Below are 24,766 nucleotides of genomic sequence, written 5' to 3'. Positions count from 1 at the left end.
GAAACTTCCGGGAGAGGTGGGATGTCTGCAATAGAATAGCTCCTTAGCAGCTGGACAGCTAGTTTAAATAACGTTAGATATGCTAATGAATGAATGACACCTGTTAAACTCTCCTCAACACGTCTTTTACAATCTTAACCCACCATGGGCAATAGAAAAGTCATTGTTGCAAACAGTGCAGCGAGCAACACTGTCATTATTTTGACCCCTATTAGGCAGGGGTACACTTTAGTGTAGTCTGGGGTGACGTACGTTTTATGTACTTTTTTGGAACACTCTTTTCTCTCTCTCTCTCTCATGGTTGCTCGCACGCTCTCGCTTGCTTTCTCTCTTGCTCGCGTGCTCTCTCTCGTCGCTCTCGCGCTCTCTCTTGCTTTTCTCTCGCCCGCTCTCAAAAGAATTCATTTCCGTGATATTGTATATAATTTGCCGGCCTCAGGGAGCCACTATTAATATGCGGGAGACTCCCGAAAGTTCCGGGAGAGGTGGGATGTCTGCCTTCTGGTAAATTATCACTACAATCAATAGCTTGCAACTTCCCTTTCAGACTAGGACTTTTAATTCTTATCTACGACCTAGCCTTCTTGTTGTGTGAACTGAAGTCTAGAAGGTGCAGGACTGTTGTAAAGTGGCGTGTATAGGCCAAATTGAGGCTGTGGGGCCTGGACCTTAGAGCAGGGATGAGTCAATGTTTGGCGATTGCTGGAGTGAACTTGGAGGAGATTCAATGCTGTAGAGTGGGGGCAAGGCCCAGATCCAATTGAGCACTGGGCTAAATGACAGCAGGACCCAGCTCTGAGAGCATAGTGAAGCAGCAGGGTCTGCATCCAAGAGTGAGGAATTAGCGCTAGGTGAGACTGAATTAGTCAGGATGTTAGGGCTGTGCAAGGGATGGGCCTATTCAATTCACTGCTCAGCGAGGCTTACTCGGCTCAGCACTGAACTGGGTCTCATTTTAGTGAACTTCAGCTCTTTGCTTGTTTTTGTCTTGCTTTTGTTGCACAATTTGTTTGTTTTTTACACACATTGAGTGTTTGATGGTCTCCTTTTTAATGGATTCTGTTGGGTTTCTTTGTTTTGTGGCTGCTTGTAAAGAGATGAATCTCAAGATTGTATATAGTGTACTTTACTTTGAACTTTGAGAATACCACCTGAGCAAACACAGGAGGTCACATCTCGATGATTTTATATGTGCCATGACTAGATTCGCACTGTTGATGATTGTCCTCCAGAAAACTTCGTTTGCACTTGATAAGAGATTTATTATTACTGAAAAGGCAGGCAAAATAAATATAACACATCAAAAAACTGGCAAAAAATGAAAGGGAAGGTGTGCAGAAAACTAATTCTCAGCTCCCAAGATCACAATCCCAAGATTGGAAATTACCTAAGATTCAATTTTGAAGGTTAGAAACATACACCTGACTCCTTTAGTGTGGAATAATCAGTTAGAAAGTCCTGTGGCCATGAGAAAAGAAGTAAGAACTGAAAGATTATCAAGAATAAAAGCAATAATCATGTCAAAATGGATAGATGAAGTTCACAACAATCCTAAGGCCTGCCCCAAGGAAGTAATAAACTGTTAATAGAAATATGAAAAAAGATAACTTATTGCAGGACCTCACAAAACATGAATAATGTTCTATTACATAAAATAAGCTGCAAAATTATCTGGACTCTAATACAAATCACTATTGAAATATTAGAAAGTGTTAGATAATCAGCAGTATTATCAAATGATCTAAAGACATTCGCAAAATGCAATTCCAACAATATTAAACTGCAATTTTGTATAACATTAGTTAGACTATATTATAATCTGATGTAACATATTAATGAAAAATGTATGTTGGGACTAATTCTGGCAGAAGTAGGTTAAATATTACTGATGTTTGCATAATGTCAACATTTCAAAATTGTCCATATGAGTGAACCACTGCCACATATCCAATCTCCCAAAATGAGCTCAGGTTAGAATTAAACAACTTCCATACCAGAGGCACACCAACCAATCTCAGTTTATCCCAGCAACAGTTATCAGGGAAATACAACTTGTATTTATCGAGAACTTTAAATATGACAGTGTTCCAAGGTACTTCAGAGCACTATATTCAAACAAAGTCTGATGCTGAACCAGATAAAAAGATGATGGCTCAGCTGTCAAAATATTTAGATGGATTAATGGACTACTTTATCAAGAAGTTAAATTGCATAATTGGACCGCTTGAGAAGTTTGACACCTAGATGTTGATAGTGCTGAGAGTTATCAGCCAGTTCTTGATTTGTGCCTTATAGGTGGTGCAAAGACCTTCTACACCAGTCATCACGTGGCAAATAACTCAATGCAGGATACTTAGGCTCTTTACAGCTCCAGTAGCAATGGTGCATATGTGGATGACGTAGCTGACTTCCTGATCAGTAGTGACACCCACAACATTGACGGAGAGGGAGTCAACAATGATAAAGCTTCTGAATGTTAAGGTTTAGGTTCTCTCTTGTTCGAAATGGTCACTGCCCGGCAATTTTCTATCAAGAATCTTATTTGCCACTTATCAAACCATGTCTGAATTTTGTCTGGGTTGTGCTTCATGCAGCTTTATTTACTGATAAGCTAAAAATGAAATTGAGAAAAGTGCAGTTATCAGCAAACAGTCGCACTTCTAACTTTATGATGGAAAGAAAGTCTTTGATGAAGCAGATAAAAATGGTTGAGCCTCAGGCACTGCCTTGAGGATTTCCTACAGTGATGCTCCAAGGCTGAAGTGTTTGACCTCTGATAACCACATCTTCCCTTGTGGGAAATCACTCAAAGCACTGGAGAACTTTGATACCTTTGATGCACTTAACCACAATTTTACAAGGGTTCCTTGATGTCGAGACCAGTTATTCCCACCATTCCCCTGGAATCCTGCTCATTGGTCCATATATTGACCGTGCACTAATGAAGTCAGGAGCAGAGTGATCTTGGTGAAACTCAGGCTACGCGACTGTGCTTGTGCTATGTTACTGATGAGTAAATCACTTTGATAGCACTGTCAATAATTTTGCTGATGATTGATAACTAATCTATGGGTAGTTATTAGTTGAATTCAATTTCTTTTGCTTTTTGTGAAAAGGGCATACCTGTGATTTTTTCCCCCCAAATTAAGTCAGAATAATGCAGATACTAGAAAACCGAACAAAAAAGCAGACAAGGCTGGAAATGCTGAATACTTAGAAAACATTTATGAAAGGTGACACAAAGTTAATATTTTATAATGGATATTCAACCTGAAACAGAAGCTTTTCCATTGATATTGCCTGATCTGTTGAGTACTTGTGAATGTGTTTTGTTTCAATTTTCCCATTTGTCAGTTAATGCCAATGTTATAACTGCATTGTAACCTTTGGCTGGAGGCAGCTTACAAGTAGATTGCTTCAGTTGTAGCCACACCATGTTTTCTTGTCCCGTAGCTTTTGCCTTATCTAATGACCTCAGTCATTACTTGATTTCACTTGCAGTGGATCGAATTGTCTGGAGACGGGCTTCTGTGGTGTTGGGAATATCCAGTGGAAGCCAAGGCAGATCATCTTTTAGACATCATTCCAATTTTCAGTAAATCACCTTCTCAGTGGTCTTCATTACCTTCTCACAGATCTCTCCTTTCACATTTTTGGTCCTCATTCCAGCTAGATGGACACATCTTTCATCAAGATGTTATCACTTATTAACCAATAACACCTTTTTGTTTGCTGGGTCTACCACATTTGTCCAGCTACCCCTGAATCACTTGCTAAAAAGACTCTTTAGTCACCTCCCCTTTGTATGAGACAGTGTCTTCTACATTGGAACATAAGAAATAAGAGCAGGATTAGGCCATCTGGCCCATCAAGTCTGCTCCACCATTCAATAAGATCATGGCATCTTGCCATTGAATCAACTCCTCCTGCCTGCCTTTTCCCCATAACCCTTAATTCCCCTACTATGCAAAAAATCTATCCAACCTTGTCTAAAATGTATTTACTGGGGTAGCCTCCACTGCTTCATTGGGCAGAGAATTCCACAGATTCACCACTCTCTGGGAAAAGCAGTCAGTCCCTCCTCATCTCCCTTCTAAATCTACTCCCCAAATCTTGAGGCTATGTCCCCTAGTTCTAGACTCACCTACCAGCGGAAACAACATTCCTGCCTCTATCTTATCTACCCCTTTCATTCTTTTGTATGTTTCTATAAGATTTTCTCTCATTCTTCTGAATTCCAGTGAGAAAAATGCATACATTGTTCCTGACTCCCTGAATCTACTCTACTGAGCTATGTAAGCACGTGTAAATTTGAAAAAGAGTACCTCTCATTCTTCAAAACTCTAGTGAATACAGGCCCAATAAACCCATTCTCACATCATATGGTAAACCCAGTCGAGGGAATCTTTCAGTACTCTCTAAATAGGAAGTACTTTTATTTTTCGAGGGAAGCTGATGGAAATTATACAAAATATCCCTGGTATAATCTCACCAATGTTTGACCTACTTGCAGTAAGATATTCCTTGGAGTTTAGAAGAATGAGGGGGGACCTCATAGAAACATTCCAAATGTTGAAAGGTATGGACAGAGTGGATGTAGCAAAGTTGTTTCCCATGATGGGAGAGTCTAGTACGAGAGGGCATGACTTAAGAATTGAAGGGCGCCCATTCAGAACACAGATGCGAAGGAACTTTTTAGCCAGAGGGTAGTGAATCTATGGAATTTGTTGCCATGGGCAGCAGTGGAGGCCAAGTCATTGGGTGTATTTAAGGCAGAGATTGGTAGGTATCTGTGTAGCCAGGGCATCAAAGGTTATGGTGAGAAGGTGGGAGAGTGCGACTAAATGGGAGAATGGATAAGCTCATGATAAAATGGCAGAGCAGACTCGATGCTCCAAATGGCCGACTTCTGCTCCTTTGTCTTATGGTCTTATATAGCTCTTTCTGTACTCAAATTCCCTCTTAATAAAAAAAAATGAATCATTTGTTTTAATAATCATTACTCCACCAGTATACGGGCTTCTAGTGACTTCTGCATAGACTTACCTGGGTCCGTAGGAACATCATCATTACCCAAATAGAAAATGCTTTATTTTTGTATTTCACACACTAAAGGGTTAATTTGCAATTTTTTCACATTTGTCAAGTTCTTGCCCACCGACTTAGCGCATGTATCTTCCTGAAGTCTCTTTAGGTCCTCCTCCTTACTTACACTCACACCTCGCTGTGACTCATTAACAAAGTTGGAAATTAAGCATTTGGTCCTCCAGCTAAATTGTTGATAGATTACAAATAACTGATGAAACCAGCAACAATCCCATTTAATCACAACCTGCAAACCTGAGAAAGCTACATTTATTTACACTCTTTGCTTTCTGTTCACAATCCATGCCAGTATATTATCTCTGACTCCGTGTGCTTTAACTTTGTTGACTCGCCTATTGTTCGGAATTTAACAAAAATCTGAAAATTCAAATACATCACATCCACAACTTCTCACTTATCTTGTCCACTAGTCACGTACTGAAAGAACTCCAGCAGGTTAGTCCAGTGCGATTTCTCTTTCATAGTTCCATGCTAACTCTGCAACTTAGAGAAGTGACTCAGAACAATTAAAACCTGCTGCTGAATGTTAGACTGCTGCAATTGACTTGGAGCCCAGGTTTTCAAAGAGAGTTGGAGAATATTACAACAAAGTAGCAGCCTTTCTTCCAGTCAAGCCAGTGTTGGTATGAATGGCCAAAGCCAGGAGAATTGCCCCAGTTCAAGCCAAGCCAAGTCACATCACGTCATGTCACGTCACATCATGTTTTATTGTCATTTCAATCATAACTGCTGGTACAGAACATAGTAAAAATGAGACAACATTTTCCAGGACCATGGTGCTACATGAAACAATACAGAAAATTATACTGAACCACGCAAGAAAAAACACTAGGCTACAGACCTATCCAGGACTGCATAAAGTGCACGAAACAGTGCAGGCTGTAAAAAATAAACAAGACAGTAGGCACAGTAGAGGGCAGTAGGCTGGTGTCAGTCCAGGCTCTGGGTATTGAGGAGTCTGATGGCTTGGGGGAAGAAACTGTTACATAGTCTGGTCGTGAGAGCCCGAATGCTTCGGTGCCTTTTGCCAGATGGCAGGAGGGAGAAGAGTTTGTATGAGGGGTGCGTGGGGTCCTTCATAATGCTGTTTGCTTTGCGGATGCAGCATGTGTTGTAAGTGTCTGTGATGGCCGGAAGAGAGACCCCGATGATCTTCTCAGCAGACCTCACTATCCGCTGCAGGGTCTTGCGATCCGAGATGGTGCAATTTCCGAACCAGGCAGTGATGCAGCTGCTCAGGATGCTCTCAATACAACCTCTGTAGAATGTGGTGAGGATGGGGGGTGGGAGATGGACTCTTCTCAGCATTCGCAGAAAGTAGAGAGACTACTGGGCTTTCTTGGCTATGGAGCTGGTGTTGAGGGATCAGGTGAGATTCTCTGCCTGGTGAACACCAAGAAATTTGGTGCTCTTAACGATCTCTACATCGGAGTCGTCAATGTTCAGGGGAGAGTGGTCGCTCCGTGTCCTCCTGAAGTCAACAACCATCTCTTTTGTTTCGTTTACATCCAGAGATAGGTTGTTGACTTTGCACCAGTCCGTTAGCCGCTGCACTTCCTCTCTGTATGCTGACTCATCGTTCTTGCTGATGAGACCCACCACAGTCGTGTCATTGGCGAACTTGATGATGTGGTTCGAGCTGTATGTTACAGCACAGCCGTGGGTCAGCAGAGTGAACAGCAGTGGACTGAGCACACAGCCCTGGGGGGCCCCCGTGCTCAGTGTGATGGTGTTGGAGCTGCTGCTTCCAATCCAGACTGACTGAGATTTCCCAGTCAGGAAGTCTAGGATCCAGTTGCAGAGGGAGGTGTTCAGGCCCTTGCAGTTTCAGCTTTCCAATCAGTTTCTGAGGAATGATTGTTTTGAATGCTGAACTGAAGTCTATGAACAGCATTCGAACGTACGTGTCTTTTTTGTCCAGGTGGGTTAAGGCCAGGTGGAGGGTGATGGCAATGGCATCATCTGCTGAACGGTTGGGACGATACGTGAACTGCAGGGAGTCCAGTGAGGGAGGCAGCAGGGTCTTGATATGCCTCATGACAAATCTCTCGAAACACTTCATGATGATGGACGTGAGTGCAACGGGACAGTAGTCGTTGAGGTAGGACACTGAAGACTTTGGCACAGGGACGATGGTGGCGACCTTGAAGCACATAGGAATGACCACGCTGCTCAGCGAGATGTTGAAGATCTCAGTGAGAATCTCCGTTAGCTGGTCTGCACATCCTCTAAGCACTCTGTCAGAAATATTGTCTGGTTTAGCAGCCTTCCGTGGGTTGACCCTCCACAGGGGTCTCCTCACATCGACCACAGTAAGACACAACACCTGGTCATTTGGAGGAGGGGTGGTCTTCTTCGCAGCCATGTCATTATCCACCTCAAACCGAGCATAGAAGTTGTTCAGCACATCTGGGAGGGAGGCATCACCCGCACAATCATCCTCCTGTGACCACTGCAGTCTTCTGTATTGAAAGTCAGTAGCTTTCCACCAACAACACCTGAGTGCCGCGATTCAGCACTGTGCATCCTCATTCTTCTAAACTGCATTAAGTACAGATTCAATCCTTTCATTCTCTGACACCTGTAACGTTGATTGTTCGTTCATTCCTCTTCATTGATTTTGACTAATCTACTGAGTCCCACTAGCATCTTGTGTTTGTTCCTCTGGATTTCCAGGATCTGCCGAACTTCTTGTGTTTAACCTTTTCGCCCCTTTCTTTTATAAACTGATACTGTTTTCATTTGAAGATAAATGTGTCTTTGACAGTCGGTCAATGAATGACCTTGAGTCACTAAATGCTCATTAATATAAGTATTTATTCCAATGACGCATTTGATTCTTTTCCCTGGCATTTTAAATGTGTGTCTTCTGGTTCTTGTAACTTAAATCAATGAGAATAGTTTCTCCTGATCTGCTCATTCACATTTTCAAACTTATCCATGGGAAATAATGTCAGTTTTTCTAACTTTACCTTGTAATGTAAGTCTCCCATGCTTGGAGCCAATTTAATGAGGTTTCCCTGCATCTACTCCAAAACCATGTAGTGGTTAGATATGGATTTAATACTTTAGTTGTTGCAAATCAGTATTTTATGAAGGTTTATCACTATTTCTTCTCTCTCTCTCTCTCTCTCTCTCTCTCTCATTATGCATTAGTTATGTTCAGGATTATGCATTAGTTTAATGATGCAAAAGAATAGGACAAGTTCACAGGTTAGAGTCCTAAACAGGAGCAGGGGTAGATTGGGGAAAATTAGACAGGATTTGGCAGAGGTCCATTGAGGGAACCTGTTTGAAGAGAAATGAACAAATGCCAGTAGGGAGGTTTGTTGGAATGTGATATCAAAAATTAGCCGTATTTGCTATTGGAGTGAAGAGTAAACTTGACAAGTTTAGGAAACCCTGGCTGATGAGAGATATCGAGGCACTGGTTAATAACAAAACGAAGCAGAGATTGGGTTTAGGAAGTCATGGATAAATGAATCCCTTGAAGGCAATAAAACTATTAAGACTACTCGTTAAAGAGAAGGGGGGAGGATAGAGAGGGGAAGAGAGAGAGAGATGGATATATATGGAGAGAGATATATATATGGATCTGACAGGCAAAGTTAAAGAAAACCCCAAAAGGTTCTATAGATACAACATATTATGAGTAAATGTGTGGCTAGGGAGAGATTTGAATGCATTAAAAAGCAGCAGGGCTGCCTATGTCTCAAGCCATAGGAGGCAAATGGGATTTTTAATGAATATTTCTCTTTTATGTTTGGTGGAGATAAAATCAGGTTGCTCAAGTGATAAGAGAAGCAAGTGCAAAACGTTTTGGAGTACATTCATACTACTAGGGAGGAGGTACTTTCAATGCATTAAGATGGATAAAGCCCCTGTGTATTCTTTGATTTTGTGGGAGCCTAGAGAAGAAATTGTGGAGGCCTTTAAGAAAACTTTTGCTTCATCGTTCACCATTGGTGAAGTTTCCAAAGGAGAGAATGTGACTAATATTATTCTGTTGTTTAAGGGCAGAAAGGACAAATATACACTGGTCAGCCTAATATCAATAGTGGGGAAATTACTGAAGGGAATTATGAGGGTGTGTCCTCTGGTCTTAGATGCTCCCATCATAGGAAACATCCTCTCCACATCCTCTCTTTCAAGGCCTTTCACCAGTCGATAGGTTTCAATGAGATCACCTATCATTCTTCTGAATTCCAGTGAATACAGACCCAGAGCCATCAAACACTCTTCATATGACAGCCATTCAATCCTGGAATCATTTTTATAAACCTCCTTTGAACCCTCTCCAGTTTCAGCACATCCTTTCTAAGATAAGGGGCCCAAAACAGGCCTAAAAGGTGCTTTATAAATACTCAACATTACATCATTGCTTTTATATTCTAATCTTCTTGAAATGAATGCTAACATTGCATTTGCCTTCCTTACCACAGAATCAACCTGCAAAGTAACCTTTAGGGAATCCTGCACAAGGACTCCCAAGTCCCTTCGTGCCTCAGTTTTTTATATTTTCTCTTCATTTAGAAAATCATCAACCCTTTCATTTCTTCTACCAAAGTGCATGACTATACACTTCCTGAAAATGTATTCCATCTATCATTTCTTTGCCTATTCTCCTAATCTGTCTAAGTCCTTGTGTAGCCTCTCTACTTCCTCAAAACAACCTGCCCCTCCACCTTTCTTCATATCGTCTGCAATCTTTGCAACAAAAACATCAGTTCCATCATCAAAATCATTGACAAATAATGTAAAAAAAATCAGTCTTAACAGACTCCCCTAGTCACAGGCAGCAAATCAGAAAAGGCACCCTTTAATTCCCACTCTTCATCTCCTGCTAATCAGCCATTGCTTTGTCTATGCTAGAAACTTCCCTGTAATACCATGAGCTCATAGCTTGTTAAGCAGCCACATCTGTGGCACCTTGTCAAAAGCCTTCTGAAAATCCAAGTATTTAACATCAACTGATTCTCCTTTGTCCACCGTGCTTGTTATTTCTTCAAATATTTCTGACAGATATGTTAGGCAAGATTTTCCCTTGAGGAAACTATCTGGTCCAGGTGAGTTATCTACCTTCAGACCTTCAGTTTCCCAAGAACCACCTCTCTAGTAATGGTAACTTCACACACTTCATAACCTCTGACAGCATGGAACCCCCTACATACTGCTAGTGTCTTCCATAGGGAAGACTGATGCAAAATACTTGTTCAGTTAACCACCATTTCCTTTACCTCTATTTCTACTTCTCCAGCATCATTTTCCAGCAGTCCGATGTCCTCTCACCTCTCTTATACGCTTCATGTATCTGAAGAAACTTTTGGTATTCCCTTTAATATTACTGGCTAGCTTACTTTTGTATTCCATCTTTATCTTCTTTATGTGTTTTTTAGTTGCTTTCTGTTGGTTTTTAAAAGTGTGCCAATCCCCTAACTTCGCACTAATTTTACTCTATTATATGCTCTCTTTTTGACTTTTATGTTGGCTTTGATTTCTCTTGTCACCTGGACTTTAGAATGCTTCTTCCTCTTTCAGATGTATATATCCTATGCCTTATGAATCTCTTCCTGAAATTCCAGCAATTGCTGCGCTGCCATCATCCCTGCCAGTGTTCTTTTCCAATCAATTCTGACCATCTCTTCTCTCATGCCTCTGTAATTCCTTTCATCCTACTGTAATACTGATACGTTTGACTTTAGCTTCTCCTTCTCAAATTTCAGGATGAATTCAATCATATGACCACTTACCCCAAAGAATTCTTTTACCTTATGCTCTTTAATCTATTCTGGTTTATTACATAACACCCAAACCAGAATAGTTGATTCTCTCGTGGGCTCAATCACAAGCTGCTCTAAAAAGCCATCTCATAGGCACTCTAGAAACTCCTCCTCCTGGAGTCCAGTACCAACCTGATTTTCCCAATCTACCTGCTTGCTGAAATTCGCCATGACTATTGTAACATTGCCCTTTTGGCATGCATTTTATTCTCCCAATGTAATTTGTATACCACATCCTTACCAATGTTTGGGGGTCTGGATACAACTCATATCAGAGTCTTTTTACCCTTGCAGTTCCTTAGCTCTACCCACAATGACTTAACACCCTGTGGCACCTCTTTCCAATGATTTGATCTGATTTTTTAACCAACAGAGCCATGCTGCCGCCTCTGCCTTCCTGCCCGTCATTTTGATACAATGTGCATCTTTGGACATTAAACTCCTAACTATAATCTTCTTTCAGCCATGATTCTGTGATGCCTCCTACATCATACCTGCCATTCTGCAACTGTGTCACAAGTTCAACTTCTTATTCTGCTTTCAAATATATCACCTTCAGCCCTGTAATCACTCTTTTCGATTTTGTCCACCTTTACATTCCAACTTATCCTGCTGACTGCAGTTTTGCCCTATCAACAGCCTCTCCTCACTACAGAATGCTTCTGTTTGTAAACCAGCTACCTTATTTTCAGCATTATCATCCGCCTTTCCTACAATGCTCTTTCCCTTGCGATATACGCGGCTCAGGACACCTGTCACACCATGCTTAACCTTTTGATTCCTAACTTTGTCTGAGGTCTTACTAACATCTGCCTCCAAACCACTCCACTAACTGTTCTGGCACTCTAGTGCTCATCCCACTGCAACTCCTTAAAGCCTGCTGTGAAGCATTAACAATCCTTCCTGCCAGGATATTATTCCCACTCCAGCTGAGGTGCAAACTGTCCAGTCTGTACAGGTCCCATGTTCCCTGGAAGAAAGCCCATTGATCCAAAAATGTTATGCCCTTCCTTCTACAATAACTCCTTAGTCACTTATTAAACTGTATAATCTTCCTATTTCTGGCCTCACTAGTACGCGGAATGGGTATCAATCCTGAGATCACAACCCTGGAGATTCTGCCCTTTAGCTTAGCACCTAACTAGCTGAACTCCCAAAGCAGAACATTGTCACTCATCTTACCCATGTCATTGGTAGCTACATGGACCACGACTTCTGGCTGTTCACCCACCCACTTAAAAATGCTGAGGACTCCAAGATATCCTAGATCCTGGCACCCAGGAGACAATGTGCCATCCGCAAATCTCATTCTTATCTGCTGAGCCTTCTGTCCATTCCCCTAACTAATGAATCCCCTGTCACCTCAGCATCTTCTTCTCCATCCTTCCCTTCTGAGTCATAAAGGCTGACTCAGTGCCAGAAACCCAACCTAACCACAGTGTCTTTCCTCTGTTAGGTCATCTACCTCCACCCATGCCCCCCCACCCCCCACCAACAGTATCCAAAGTGATATACCTGCTGATGAGGGGAATGCTTACAGGGGCACTTTGCACTAGCTCCTTAACCCTTTTCACCTTCCTGACTGTCACTCCATCTTTAGTCCTGCACCTGGATGTAACTACTGCTGTATATGTCCAATCTATCACCCCTTCAGCCTCCCAGATGATCTAAAATTCATCCAGTTCCAGCTCCAGCTCCAGCATCTGAATGCAGATTGTTAGAAGCTGCAGCTGGATGAACTTCTAGTGGCTGTACTCAGAACCAGGCTTATTATCACCAGCCTGTCTCATTAGGGAGACTGGAGGTCTTCCTGCCTTCTCACATCCCACAAGAAGATTATCTCTCTATCCTGCCTGGCAACTCTGTTGTCCTAGCTGAGCAGATATAAAGGAGGGAAAGGGAAAAAAACCTTAACCTTCAAATTTTCTTTGCTTTGCTTTCTCTGACTGAGGCCTCTCTTTGTTGAGGTCTCAGAGCTCAAGCCTCAAGATTACCACTGACTCCATCCACTCAGACAGCAGTTACTGTGCCAATGGCAGCCGCACTTGCCCCCGCCTTCCTTTAATTTGGTCTTGCTAATCAATCCCAAACACCAGTTGGTTGCTGGTCAAAGCTCTTTGTATACAAGTTATATGTACTGTACACATCAAGTACATAGATAACAATGGTATAACAGTTTCTTGCTGTTATAAAATCACCTTAGTATAAAGCTTTTTATGTATCTTGCAATTATTAAATTAAGAAGAACTCACAAGGCTCCCAACTGTAACCAAGATACTGATAGTCAATTATAAATCATATCATGCATTGACAGAGTATATTGTGGATATTTTGCCTGACTGACCTGTTGATATTGGAAATATTGACAGCTAGCATATGCTACCAGGTGTTTATTTACCTAGGAATAACTTCTTATCTATTGGCTTGATTGTATGTCACTCTTGTGCTTCATTGAATGGTTAAAGTTGCCTTCAGTTTCCAAAAATCAAAATGAAAGGCTTGCTTAGAAGAATTTGCTATGACAATTAGAACAAATTATAAACATGTCCCTTTGGAGCAGATGAAACCAAATATTAATGACAAGATTGCTGCTGTGTTTCACAACACTGAGTGTTTCAAAGTCAAAAGAAGGTATTTACTAACCAGCTAAACATTAGAAAGAAGCAGCTGCAAGCCAGATGAGTTGCAAAAATCTCTGCAATAATTAGGCACTGATGAGATTGAAAACATTTGCTCCACACAAATCTATTTACTTCAAATGACTGATCCTCAGCCTTGCCAGTGGCTTGGAATCTTATTACTGAAACCAATGGCTTTACAATCAATTTACTTTATGCAAAACATAGGTCTTGGAGAAGATAATTTCTTTCAGTGTTGGAGTTATAACAGGTGTTGTGCAGTAACAGTGGGGTATGCTCATATTAAATCATGATAGTACATTTCAGATCTAGTCCCAGAACATCCTTGGTTGCTTTTTTTGTAAGTTAAGAAGGAAGAATAGGTTAAATGAATGGAAAAGTCCTTCTGTGAATTACAATTAATATGCAATGGTAATAAATGAATAATAACGCTATCTTCATAGAGTGTTTTTGTAATATTGTGTCTCTCTGAGTCACTATGTAAACTGAGATAGTTTCCATCAACAGTTCTCTTATTCTCAAAGAATGATTACCAAAACCATTCACGTTTCGACAGTTAGCTACTTCACATACAATTTGCTATCACTTTAGTTATGCTGCTTTTTAGAACTGAACCATATTTACGTTTCTTATTGCAAATTGTGATTTTTGGATATGTTGACCAGCTATGTCACAACAGAAGAATCCTTGTATTTAAACAGTTGCTCTGTGCTCTTCAATATGTACAGTATTGTTAAAAAGTATTGGGCACATATATATAGCTAGAGTGCCTAAGACTTGTGCACACTATTGTAAACTATGTTTTTATATAATATTCTGCGTAGGTTAATTTTGATTGAATTTGAAGCACATGATGAAAAGACATCCATCTCCAGTCTCTTTTTATTTGTCCTTGAAATAGCAGTATCTGTAAGTCTGAAGTTTTTGTTAACATTCGTAAACATTTAGTAGATACAGTACTATGCAAAAGTGTTCTATGGATATGTGCCTAAGACTTTTGCACAGGACTGTAAGCAACTTCTCATTTATATTCAGCTCTTTTTTTCTGATAAATTAATTTAAATATTCATTTTTTTATTTTTTCAGCAGGATTATGCATCAAGGGATAAAATATGCAAACAAACTTACATAAATTACAATAATTATGCATGTCATCTTGTTTGTTATGGCTCAATTAAATGTGTACTGATCAGTCTGATATCTTTCACATTTTACAGGCCGGCATTACTCTCCGTGCTGTAGCACATGGATTTCAGGACTACGGCTGACGAGGTAGGTTCATTTCAAGCTTTCAGCTCACATTGTTAAATTAAGTTGAACGGGGAAACGTGCATGGCTTTTAAAGGATAGATTTCTGCATTGACCAGTTCATCATTGAAATCTACTTTTCAGTACACTCTGAATGCTACTTCTACTGATTATATACTGGCTCTTTTACTTGAGGTGACAGCACTCATCAGAGAACTCATGAAAAATAGCCCACAAATACCTTGCACCCTCTGTGTCATGATTTCATCATTCTTAATGCTGGTAATTGAAGTTTCAGTTCAATGAGGCCTCTGGCAACCAGCAACACTGAAATCGGCAAGTGAGATGAATGGCCAAATATTCTGAAAATTCTCCCAACAACTGGCTTGGCATTTTTAAAAAATGCAACTTCTATCTTTTCAAACAACTTCAAACAACTACATGAATATTGGAATATTTGCATGAAAACAAATCAAATTAACTGTTCCTTATGAAGTAATTTTTTTATCATTTAAAAGGCATAAATACAGTATCTGAATTGTATAAATATAAATTGTATGAGGGAATGTCAATCTATGCATGTCAAACCAGAATAGTTGCTTACCAGTAATGATGGATTATTAAAACACATTGTGCAATAATTTGCAATGTTTTCATGCTTCCCCTCCCCCACAGAGAATGATTAGTAAAACTGGAAGATCATAATAGTTCACTGATTTGATAATTATAATTGTAAAACAACAGCTAGAGAATGAAATCATGGGCAGTAATTTCTTTTACTCAAGAATTTGCTCTGGTTTACTTGGTGAATAAATAGTTTTGTCATGACCCTAATGAAAAAAAATCCAGCCCAACAGCTGAAATGCAACAAAGCTTTGGAATGATTTAATGTGGCACACTTCTGGAAACTCAATCAAAGTTCCAATTATTTTAGATAGCAGGAAATTTAAATTTCCATCCTAATTTATAAAAGGACAATATAAATGACAAAGAGAACAATCGGACCTGTAGGAAACAAACAATATTTTAGAGACTTTTGGGTTTAATTAATTAATTAATATGTTGGGTTACAGTTCGGAGTAGGCCCTTCCAGCCCTTCGACCCATGCTGCCCTGCAATCCTCTGATTTAATCCAAGCCTACCCAGGGGCAGGTTATGATAACCAATTAATCTACTAACCGGTACGTCTTTGGACTCGGAGGAAACTGGAGCACCTGGAGGAAACCCAAGTGGTCACGGGGATAAAGTACAAACTCCTTACAGGCAGCGGTGGGAACTGAATCCAGGTCACTGGTACAGTAATTAGAAGAAATTATTTAAATAGGTTCCAATTAATACTGAACTCAAAGGAGAGTTTCCAGTATGTTTTACAATACCGCTTGGGGTGCTTAATGTTCTTTTAGTTTTGAGGTCCCTTTTAAGTTCAATAGATTTAAATGACACTGTGAAATTATTTAGAAGAATAATATCTCCATTAATTGCACCTTTTACAGTGTAGCACAAGAGTTCCCAACCTTTTTATGCAATGAACCCTTACCATTAACCAAGGGGGTCGTTGACCCCTGGTGTTGCACTTCATTAGTCTTGTACTGGAGTGTCAGCTTAAGTCCTGAGGTCTAGTCCATGTGAAATCACAACCTCCTTACTTAGGTGGGATGCTACCAATATGTGGAAGATATAAGTCAGATGGGCAATAACAATGATGGAAGTACATTTAGAGAGGCAGAAATTATGAAGCTTAGTGGTAGGCATTGACGACACCTGGACTGTAGGCATCCATACCCCTCACTTCCATATGGCTATTCAAACTTTCTTAAAATGTTGAAATGTAACCCACATCCACCCCTTCCAATGGCAGCATGTTCCATATTCTCAGCACCCTCTGAGTTCTCCCTCATGTTCCCCTTAAACATTTCACCTTTCACCTTTAACCCAAGACTTCTAGTTCAAGTCTCACCCAACTTCAGTGGAAAAAAGCCTGCTTGCATTTACCCTATCTATGTCCTCATAATTTTTTTATACCTCTTATCAATCTCCATTCATTCTCCTACGATCTTGGAAATAAAGTCCTAACTTATTCAACCTTTCCCTATTACTCAGGTCTTCAAGTCCTGGCAAGATCCTTGTAAATTTTCCCTGCACACTTTCAATCTTATTGATATCTTTCCTGTGAGAGGTGACTAAAACTGCACACAGTACTCCAAATTAGGCCTAAACAACATTTTATATAACTTCAACATAGCATCTCAACTCCTGTACTCTTTCTTTCTTCATACTCTGACTTATGAAGGCCAATGTGCCCTAATCTTTCTTTGCGAACCTATCTGCCTATGAGGAGAAGGTGATAATACGATACAAGTTTTATTTTTGTAAATGTATTCATGCTAAAAGCAGAGGAATTCAGTTCACACACCATCTAAAATGAAGTAGGATATTATGGATGGCTGTTTTTCAACATAATATTTCAATTTGTTTGTAACCTCTCCATTACACTGCTTACTGCATTGTTCCTCCCTCATTAATCACATACTGTATCTTCACCAAACTTCCTCATTCCTTGTTGCCCAGCACATGAAATTCGATATTCTCATCCAAAATTCCTTCATCGTCTCATCTCAAATTGATTAATTGTCTCCTCCAGCATTTATCTTAAAATTTGTCCTCTGACAGGGATCTCCAGGGCAGTTACACCGTGAATAGAAAATGCTCCTGTGACTTAAGCCTTAATTTTTGTTCTTTACTTCTTTCTGCTTAAACTTTAAAAGCTTAATCCAAAGTTTCTATTTAATCAAGTCTTTAGTTTTCTTTGCTAGCTCTCATGCTGCTGTACAGTGAGTTTAATCCAGCAAATATATAATTTTGAAACTGGATGTCGACTATATTCCCTGGTTAACACTTTGATTTCATTTGAAAAATCCATATTTTGTTCATCTTTGTGTTTCAATTCACTTTGCCTCAACTCTCTTGTCCTTCTACAAAATGCATTATTGCTATACCTACTAGCTGTAGTCTATTTCGGTTGAACGTAATCTAATTTCCAGTGGAAGACACTCTGCTCTGAGCTCTCATTCTTGTTGTTTGCCTATGCTTTATGTCTCCTCTTCCCATTGCTGTATATTTTATCAAAGCTCAGAACAAGACCATTGTGATCATGCTCTAAGCAGATTTGGAAATTGTTTTCTGGTTAAATTATAATTAACATTATTTATAGCTTATAAAAATTATTAAAAGTCACACCTAAAAAAGTGAAGGAGAATCATGAAGGTGGAGTAAGAGGATGAAAAGGAGAAATATGAATAACGTTGGACCATAATTGTGCTTCTATTTGCTGTTGACGAAGAAGGGCCATTGCTACTGCTATATTTTGAAGAAGGCACTAAGTGAAACATTAGAAGAAACCGTAATGAATATAAAGTGAAAGAGTGTAAGAGAAAGAGGGTAGATCGAGGGTACAGACAGAAACAACATTGAAAAGGAGACAAGCAGAAAAAAGAAAATGTGATTCTGAATAGAAATATTGCTGCTGAATAAACTTATAGATTGTCCTACCACTTTATGGGGTGTCACATATTCTAGAGAGTTTGGATTTTGCTGTTACTCATTGATTCCTTTTCGGAGCTTTGAGAAATCACAACTTTCACTTTGCCCAGTCACTTATCAATTGAACTGTAAGGACGGTAAAAGCAATTTTACATGATGTAACCACGTGATACAGTTTTGATGGGTAGAAGCAACCCTCCAATCAAAAGGTAACAATTTCCTTAGCAGTAAATGCATAACATACCTTTTTTCAAAATTAAAAAAAACTGCATTAACAGGTGAACACATTTTCACTAGAGGCTTACATAAACTGAGCCATCATTTTCTGGTTTAAATAATTAATAATCACGTACATGTAAAGATATATTGACATGCAGCATTTGTGTTAATACCCAACACAGCCTAAGGATATGTTGTGGGCAACCAACGTTGCTTGCATACCATGTTCAGCAGAAAAACATTAGCAATAACAACAGCAGCAAAACAAGCCACTTTCCTTACTCCCACCCACCCACCCAAACACACAGACACATCTCCAATCTCCAGTCCCTGTCCTGACTCACAGTCATCAGGCCTATGATTTGGACATGTTGATCCAGGGTTTCGACCAGCAAGTTCAAGGTCAAGTTTAATTGTCATTCAACCATACCTGAATACCCATGAATACAGCCAAACGAAACAGCATTACTCCAGGGTCAAGGTGCAAAACACAGTACCAACAGCACAAGGCATATAAAGCACATATAAAATAGAAAGATATCAGTGAAATAGTCACACAACAAAAATATAGTCCAAGACCCCCAGTCCCATGAAAGTGGCAGGAATACAGCTTGTCTTCTGAGAAGCAAACACTGGGGAGCAGCACCAACTCCAGCTTGGACATCGCTTCACACCACCTCCAGTGGAGTGCAAAGGCTCAGACACCTCCCTCCTGGGGCTGTATACAGGTGATACCATAGCTTGACCAAGGCCATGCAACTCCCCCGTTGTCTGCCCCTGCTGGCCGTCAGTGAAGCAGATTGTAGCATTCCACTTTAACAATATCCAGCAGGGTCTTAATGTTCAGCAGGGTCTTGTGACCATAAAAAGATACGATTAGAAAGGACAATATCAACTTTGGTTGACCCCAAGCTGCTGCGATTAAATGCGCCACCATCTTACCAGAATCTTATAGGGCCTCGACCTCCATAGTCACTGACTTTGATCTTTGCCCTTTGGGCTTTGACCTCTAATTTGAATCCAGTTCTCACTGATCATAGGATTTTGAAATCTGGGTTTAAACTCCAGACTTGCAAGAACCTCTAACCCTGGGACTCGCTGACATGGGAGAACTCACTGACCCAGGATCCACTGGCTTCGTTCATTGACCACAGGGGTCTCTGGTCTTCATCTTCAACACTTGCCAATCTGACCTCTGTCTACAGGAATCACTGGCTTTTGCCCACAAAGCACTCTGACATGGACTCCAACCAGCCGTTCTTGCCTGCATCTCTTCAATATCTACCTTTGATGCTAAATTCCTATCTCCTTTGTACCTAATCCACATCTCCCCATGCTTAAACAAGCTTACAAAACAACTACGTAAATGTGAACCACAAACTTAACAGACATCACAATTTTTGTTGCAGTATTGTAAAAGTTGAAATAAACATATTTCTGAAACAAAAATTACTGCTAAGGTTGGTCGTGAGTTCAATTTCAAGTTGCAAAAACTTGGATGAGAGGGGTATTGAGGCTTATGGTGTGGGTTGATAGCACTAGGCAGAATAACAGTTTGGCACAGACTAGATGGGTGAAGGGCTTGTTTCTGTGCTGTAGTGCTCTGTAACTCTAGGACTCTAAGGTTATCAACTCAGTGAAAGAGTCCCTTTGGTCTGCACAAAACTTGTTGGTTTCCCAGCACAGTGAGATGTTTGTGAGGGAATGCTACAGACTGTCACAGTCCAGGCTGTTGGCTGAAGGACACACTGGTGAAGCCAGTGAGGCCAATGCAAAGGATCGGTGAGAACCATAAAACCATATAACAATTACAGCACGGAAACAGGCCATCTTGGCCTTTCTAGTCCGTGCCGAATGCTTATTCTCACCTAGTCCCACCAACCTGCACTCAGCCCATAACACTCCATTCCTTTCCTGTCCATATAGCTATCCAATTCTACTTTAAATGACAATATTGAACCTGCCTCTAGCACTTCTGCTGGAAGCTCGTTCCACACAGCTACCACTCTCTGAGTAAAGAAGTTCCCTTGCATGTTACCCCTAAACTTTTGCCCCCTAACTCTCAACTCATGTCCTCTTGTTTGAATCTCCCCTACTCTCAATGGAAAAAGCCTATCCACGTCAACTCTATCTATCTCCCTCATAATTTTAAATACCTCTATCAAGCCCTCTTCAACCATCTACACTCCAAAGAATAAAGACCCAACTTGTTCAACCTTTCTCTGTAACTTAAGTGCTGAAACCCAGGTAACATTCTAGTAAATCTTCTCTATACTCTCTCTATTTTGTTGACATCTTTCCTATAATTCGGTGACCAGAACTGTACACAATACTCCAAATTTGGCCTTACCAATACCTTGTACAATTTTAACATTACATCCCAACTCCTATACTCAATGCTCTGATTTATAAAGGCCAGCATACCAAAAGCTTTCTTCACCACCCTATCCACATGAGATTCCACCTTCAGGGATCTATGCACCATTATTCCTAGATCCCTCTGTTAGAAACATAGAAACATAGAAAATAGGTGCAGGAGTAGGCCATTCGGCCCTTCGAGCCTGCACCGCCATTCAGTATGATCATGGCTGATCATCCAACTCAGAACCCTGTACCAGCCTTCCCTCCATACCCCGATCCCTTTAGCTACAAGGGCCATATCTAACTCCCTCTTAAGTATAGACAATGAATTGGCCTCAACTGTTTCCTGTGGCAGAGAATTCCACAGATTCACCACTCGCTGTGTGAAGAAGTTTTTCCTAATCTGGATCCTAAAAGGCTTCCCCTTTATCCTCAAACTGTGAATTCCTCGTTCTGGACTTCCCCAACATCGGGACAATCTGGGAACAATCTTCCTGCATCTAGCCTGTCCAATCCCTTTAGGATTTTATACGTTACAATCAGATCCCCCCTCAATCTTCTAAATTCCAATGAGTATAAGCCTAGTGGATCCAGTCTTTCACCATATGAAAGTCCTGCCATCCCAGGAATTAATCTGGTGAACCTTCTTTGTACTCCCTCTATGGAAAGGATGTCTTTCCTCAGATTAGGGGACCAAAACTGCACACAATACTCCCGGTATGGTCTCACCAAGGCCTTGTACGACTGCAATAGTACCTCCCTGCTCCTGTACTCGAATCCTCTTGCTTTGAATGCCAGCATACCATTCGCCTTTTTCACTGCCTGCTGTACCTGCATGCCCACCTTCAATGACTGGCGTATAATGACACCCAGGTCTCGTTGCACCTCCCCTTTTCCTGTTTTTGTGTTTTTGTGTTTTCCTGTTTTTGCCACCAAAGTGGATAACCTCACATTTATCCACATTAGATTGCATCTGCCATGAATTTTCCCACTCACCTAACCTATCCAAGTCACCCTGCATCCTCTTAGCATCTTCCTCACAGATAACACTGCCACCCAGCTTCGTGTCATCCACAAACTTGGAGATGCTGCATTTAGTTCCCTCATCTAAGTCATTAATATATATTGTAAACAACTAGGGTCCCAGCACTGAGCCTTGCGGTACCCCACTAGTCACCGCCTGCCATTCTGAAAAGGTCCCGTTTATTCCCACTCTTTGCTTCCTGTCTGCCAACCAATTCTCTATCCACATCAATACCTTACCCCCAAGACTGTGTGCTTTAAGTTTGCACACTAATCTCCTGTGTGGGACGTTGTCAAAAGCCTTTTGAAAATCCAAATATACCACATCCACTGGTTCTCCCCTATCCACTCTACTAGTTACATCCTCAAAAAATTCTATGAGATTCGTCAGACATGATTTTCCTTTCACAAATCCATGCTGACTTTGTCAGATGATTTCACCGCTTTCCAAATGTGCTGTTATCACATCTTTGATAACTGACTCTAGCATTTCCCACACCACCGATGTTAGGCTAACCGGTCTATAATTCCCCGGTTTCTCTCTCCCTCCTTTTTTAAAAAGTAGGGTTACATTAGCCACCCTCCAATCCTCAGGAACTAGTCCAGAATCTAAAGAATTTTGAAAAATTATCACTAATGCATCCACTATTTCTTAGGCTACTTCCTTAAGCACTCTGGGATGTAGACCATCTGACCCTGGGGATTTATCTGCCTTTAATCCCTTCAATTTACCTAACAACACTTCCCTACTAAGATGTATTTCCCTCAGTTCCTCCATCTCACCCGACCCTCTGTCCTCTACTGCATTCTTCAATGCCCTACCATTTACCATGTATGTCCTATTTTGATTAGTCCTACCAAAATGTGGCACCTCACACTTATCAGCATTAAGCTCCATCTGCCATCTTTCAGCCCACTCCTCTAACAGGCATAAATCTCTCTGCAAGCTTTGAAAACCTACTTCATTATCCAGAATGCCACCTATCTTAGCATTATCTGCATACTTACTAATCCAATTTACCAACCCATCATCCAGATCATTAATGTTTATGTCAAACAACATTGGACCCAGTACAGATCCCTGAGGCACACCACTAGTCACCGGCCTCCAACCTGACAAACAGTTATCCACCACTACTCTCTGGCATCTCACATCCAGACACTGCTGAATCCATTTTACTACTTCAATATTAATACCTAAGGATTGAACCTTCCTAGCTAACCTTCCATGTGGAACCTTGTCAAAGGCCTCACTGAAGTCCATACAGACAACATCCACTGCTTTACCCTCATCAACTTCCCTGGTAAACTCTTCAAAAAATTCAATAAGATTTGTCAAACGTGACCTTCCACACACAAATCCATGTTGACTGTTCTTAATCAGACCCTGTCTATCCAGATAATTATATATACCATCTCTAAGAATACTTTCCATTAATTTACCCACCACTGACATCAAACTCACAGTCTGATAATCACTAGGTTTACTCTTAGAATCCTTTTTAAACAATGGAACAACATGAGCAAGATGCCAATCCTCTGGCAACATCCCTGTTTCTAATGACATTGGAAGTATTTCTGTCTGAGCCCTTGCTATTTCTACACTAATTTCCCTCAAGGTCCTAGGGAATATCCTGCCAGGACCCGGAGACTTACCCACGTTTATATTCCTTACAAGCCCCAGTACTTCCTCTTCTTTTATCATCTGTGACAAGAATACACATAGATTAAGATGTAGCTGTCCTGTGCTGGCACCAGTGGGATCAGCAGTTGGTCTGCCACCTGTCTTCAGGAGAGAGAGAGATAAGGAAAACAATGGAGCAGCATTTGGAGATGTTAATGAAGGGAAGGAGAGCTGTCAAGATCGGCTCCCCCTTTGAACCCTGAACTGTTTGAAGTGATGGACAGGCGATACCCCAGCAGGGGGATAAAAAGGGACAGGTTCGCTAAGGCAGGACACACACGACACCCGAGGTAACGAGACCCTGGAAGCAGTGCGTCTCTCACAAGTCGGTGGGAAGTTTTGGAAGGCCGGTTGCGGGACCAGACCATAGACGCACAGGGTGGAAAGGCATGATTGGCAGGAACCTGGGGTATGTCCACCCTTGCCTGGGTGCCAGGTTCACCGCAGAGAAACGATCGTATCTGGAAACGGAGGGGTCACGGTCCGTGACCTCAGATGACATCACTAAGGACTCGCCCGAAAGCTGACTGCGAAGGTCTGTGTGGAAACCTTGAATATTCATTTGTTTTGCTCTCTCTCTCCTTCCCCCACACTGTCCATCTCCCACGGCAGCGATTACTGCGAACTGAACTGAACTAAATTGAACTGAACTTTGCGTCACTTTGAAACTGGTCCTTTACCACTAGACAACGATAGAGCTTGATTGATCCTGTTATCTGTATTCTGTGTACATGTATGTTTATCATTGCTGAACTGTTGCATTCATTATCCTTTTGATTAGAGTACTGTGTTGCTTGTTTCTTTAATAAAACTTTCTTAGTTCTAGTAATCCAGACTCCAACTGAGTGATCCATTTCTGCTGGTTTGGCAACCCAGTTACGGGGTACATAACACATCATAGTTTCCATAACTTCCCTTCCTGTTTCCCTTACCTTACACAATTCAATATCCTTCTCCTTAGTGAATACCGAAGAAAAGAAATTGTTAAAATCTCCCCCATCTCTTTTGGTTCCACACATAGCTGTCCACTCTGATTCTCTAAGGGACCAATTTTATTCTGCACTATCCTTTTGCTATTAATATAACTGTAGAAACCCTTTGGATTTATTTTCACCTTACTTGCCAAAGCAACCTCCTGTAGCCCCCCGGCCAGCCTCAGGGTCACT

General features: G+C 40.9%; 1 protein-coding gene across 7 annotated transcripts in view; it reads left to right on the top strand.

The window, feature by feature from the left end:
- The window catches only part of sntg1 (syntrophin, gamma 1), a 533,050-nt gene that overhangs the window by 359,683 nt on the left and 148,601 nt on the right, over window positions 1-24,766 (top strand). For all 7 annotated transcript variants that reach the window (XM_072255011.1, XM_072255020.1, XM_072255026.1 and 4 more), the window contains one exon: window positions 14,743-14,797. In XM_072255011.1, coding sequence (XP_072111112.1) covers window positions 14,771-14,797 — 27 coding nt within the window. In that variant the 5' untranslated portion in view covers window positions 14,743-14,770. The remainder of the gene's footprint in view (window positions 1-14,742; window positions 14,798-24,766) is intronic.

The sequence above is a fragment of the Mobula birostris genome, chromosome 1, assembly GCF_030028105.1.
Source record: "Mobula birostris isolate sMobBir1 chromosome 1, sMobBir1.hap1, whole genome shotgun sequence".
NCBI classification, from domain to species: Eukaryota; Metazoa; Chordata; class Chondrichthyes; order Myliobatiformes; family Myliobatidae; genus Mobula; species Mobula birostris.
This window is presented reverse-complemented; position numbering and strand designations above follow the sequence as displayed.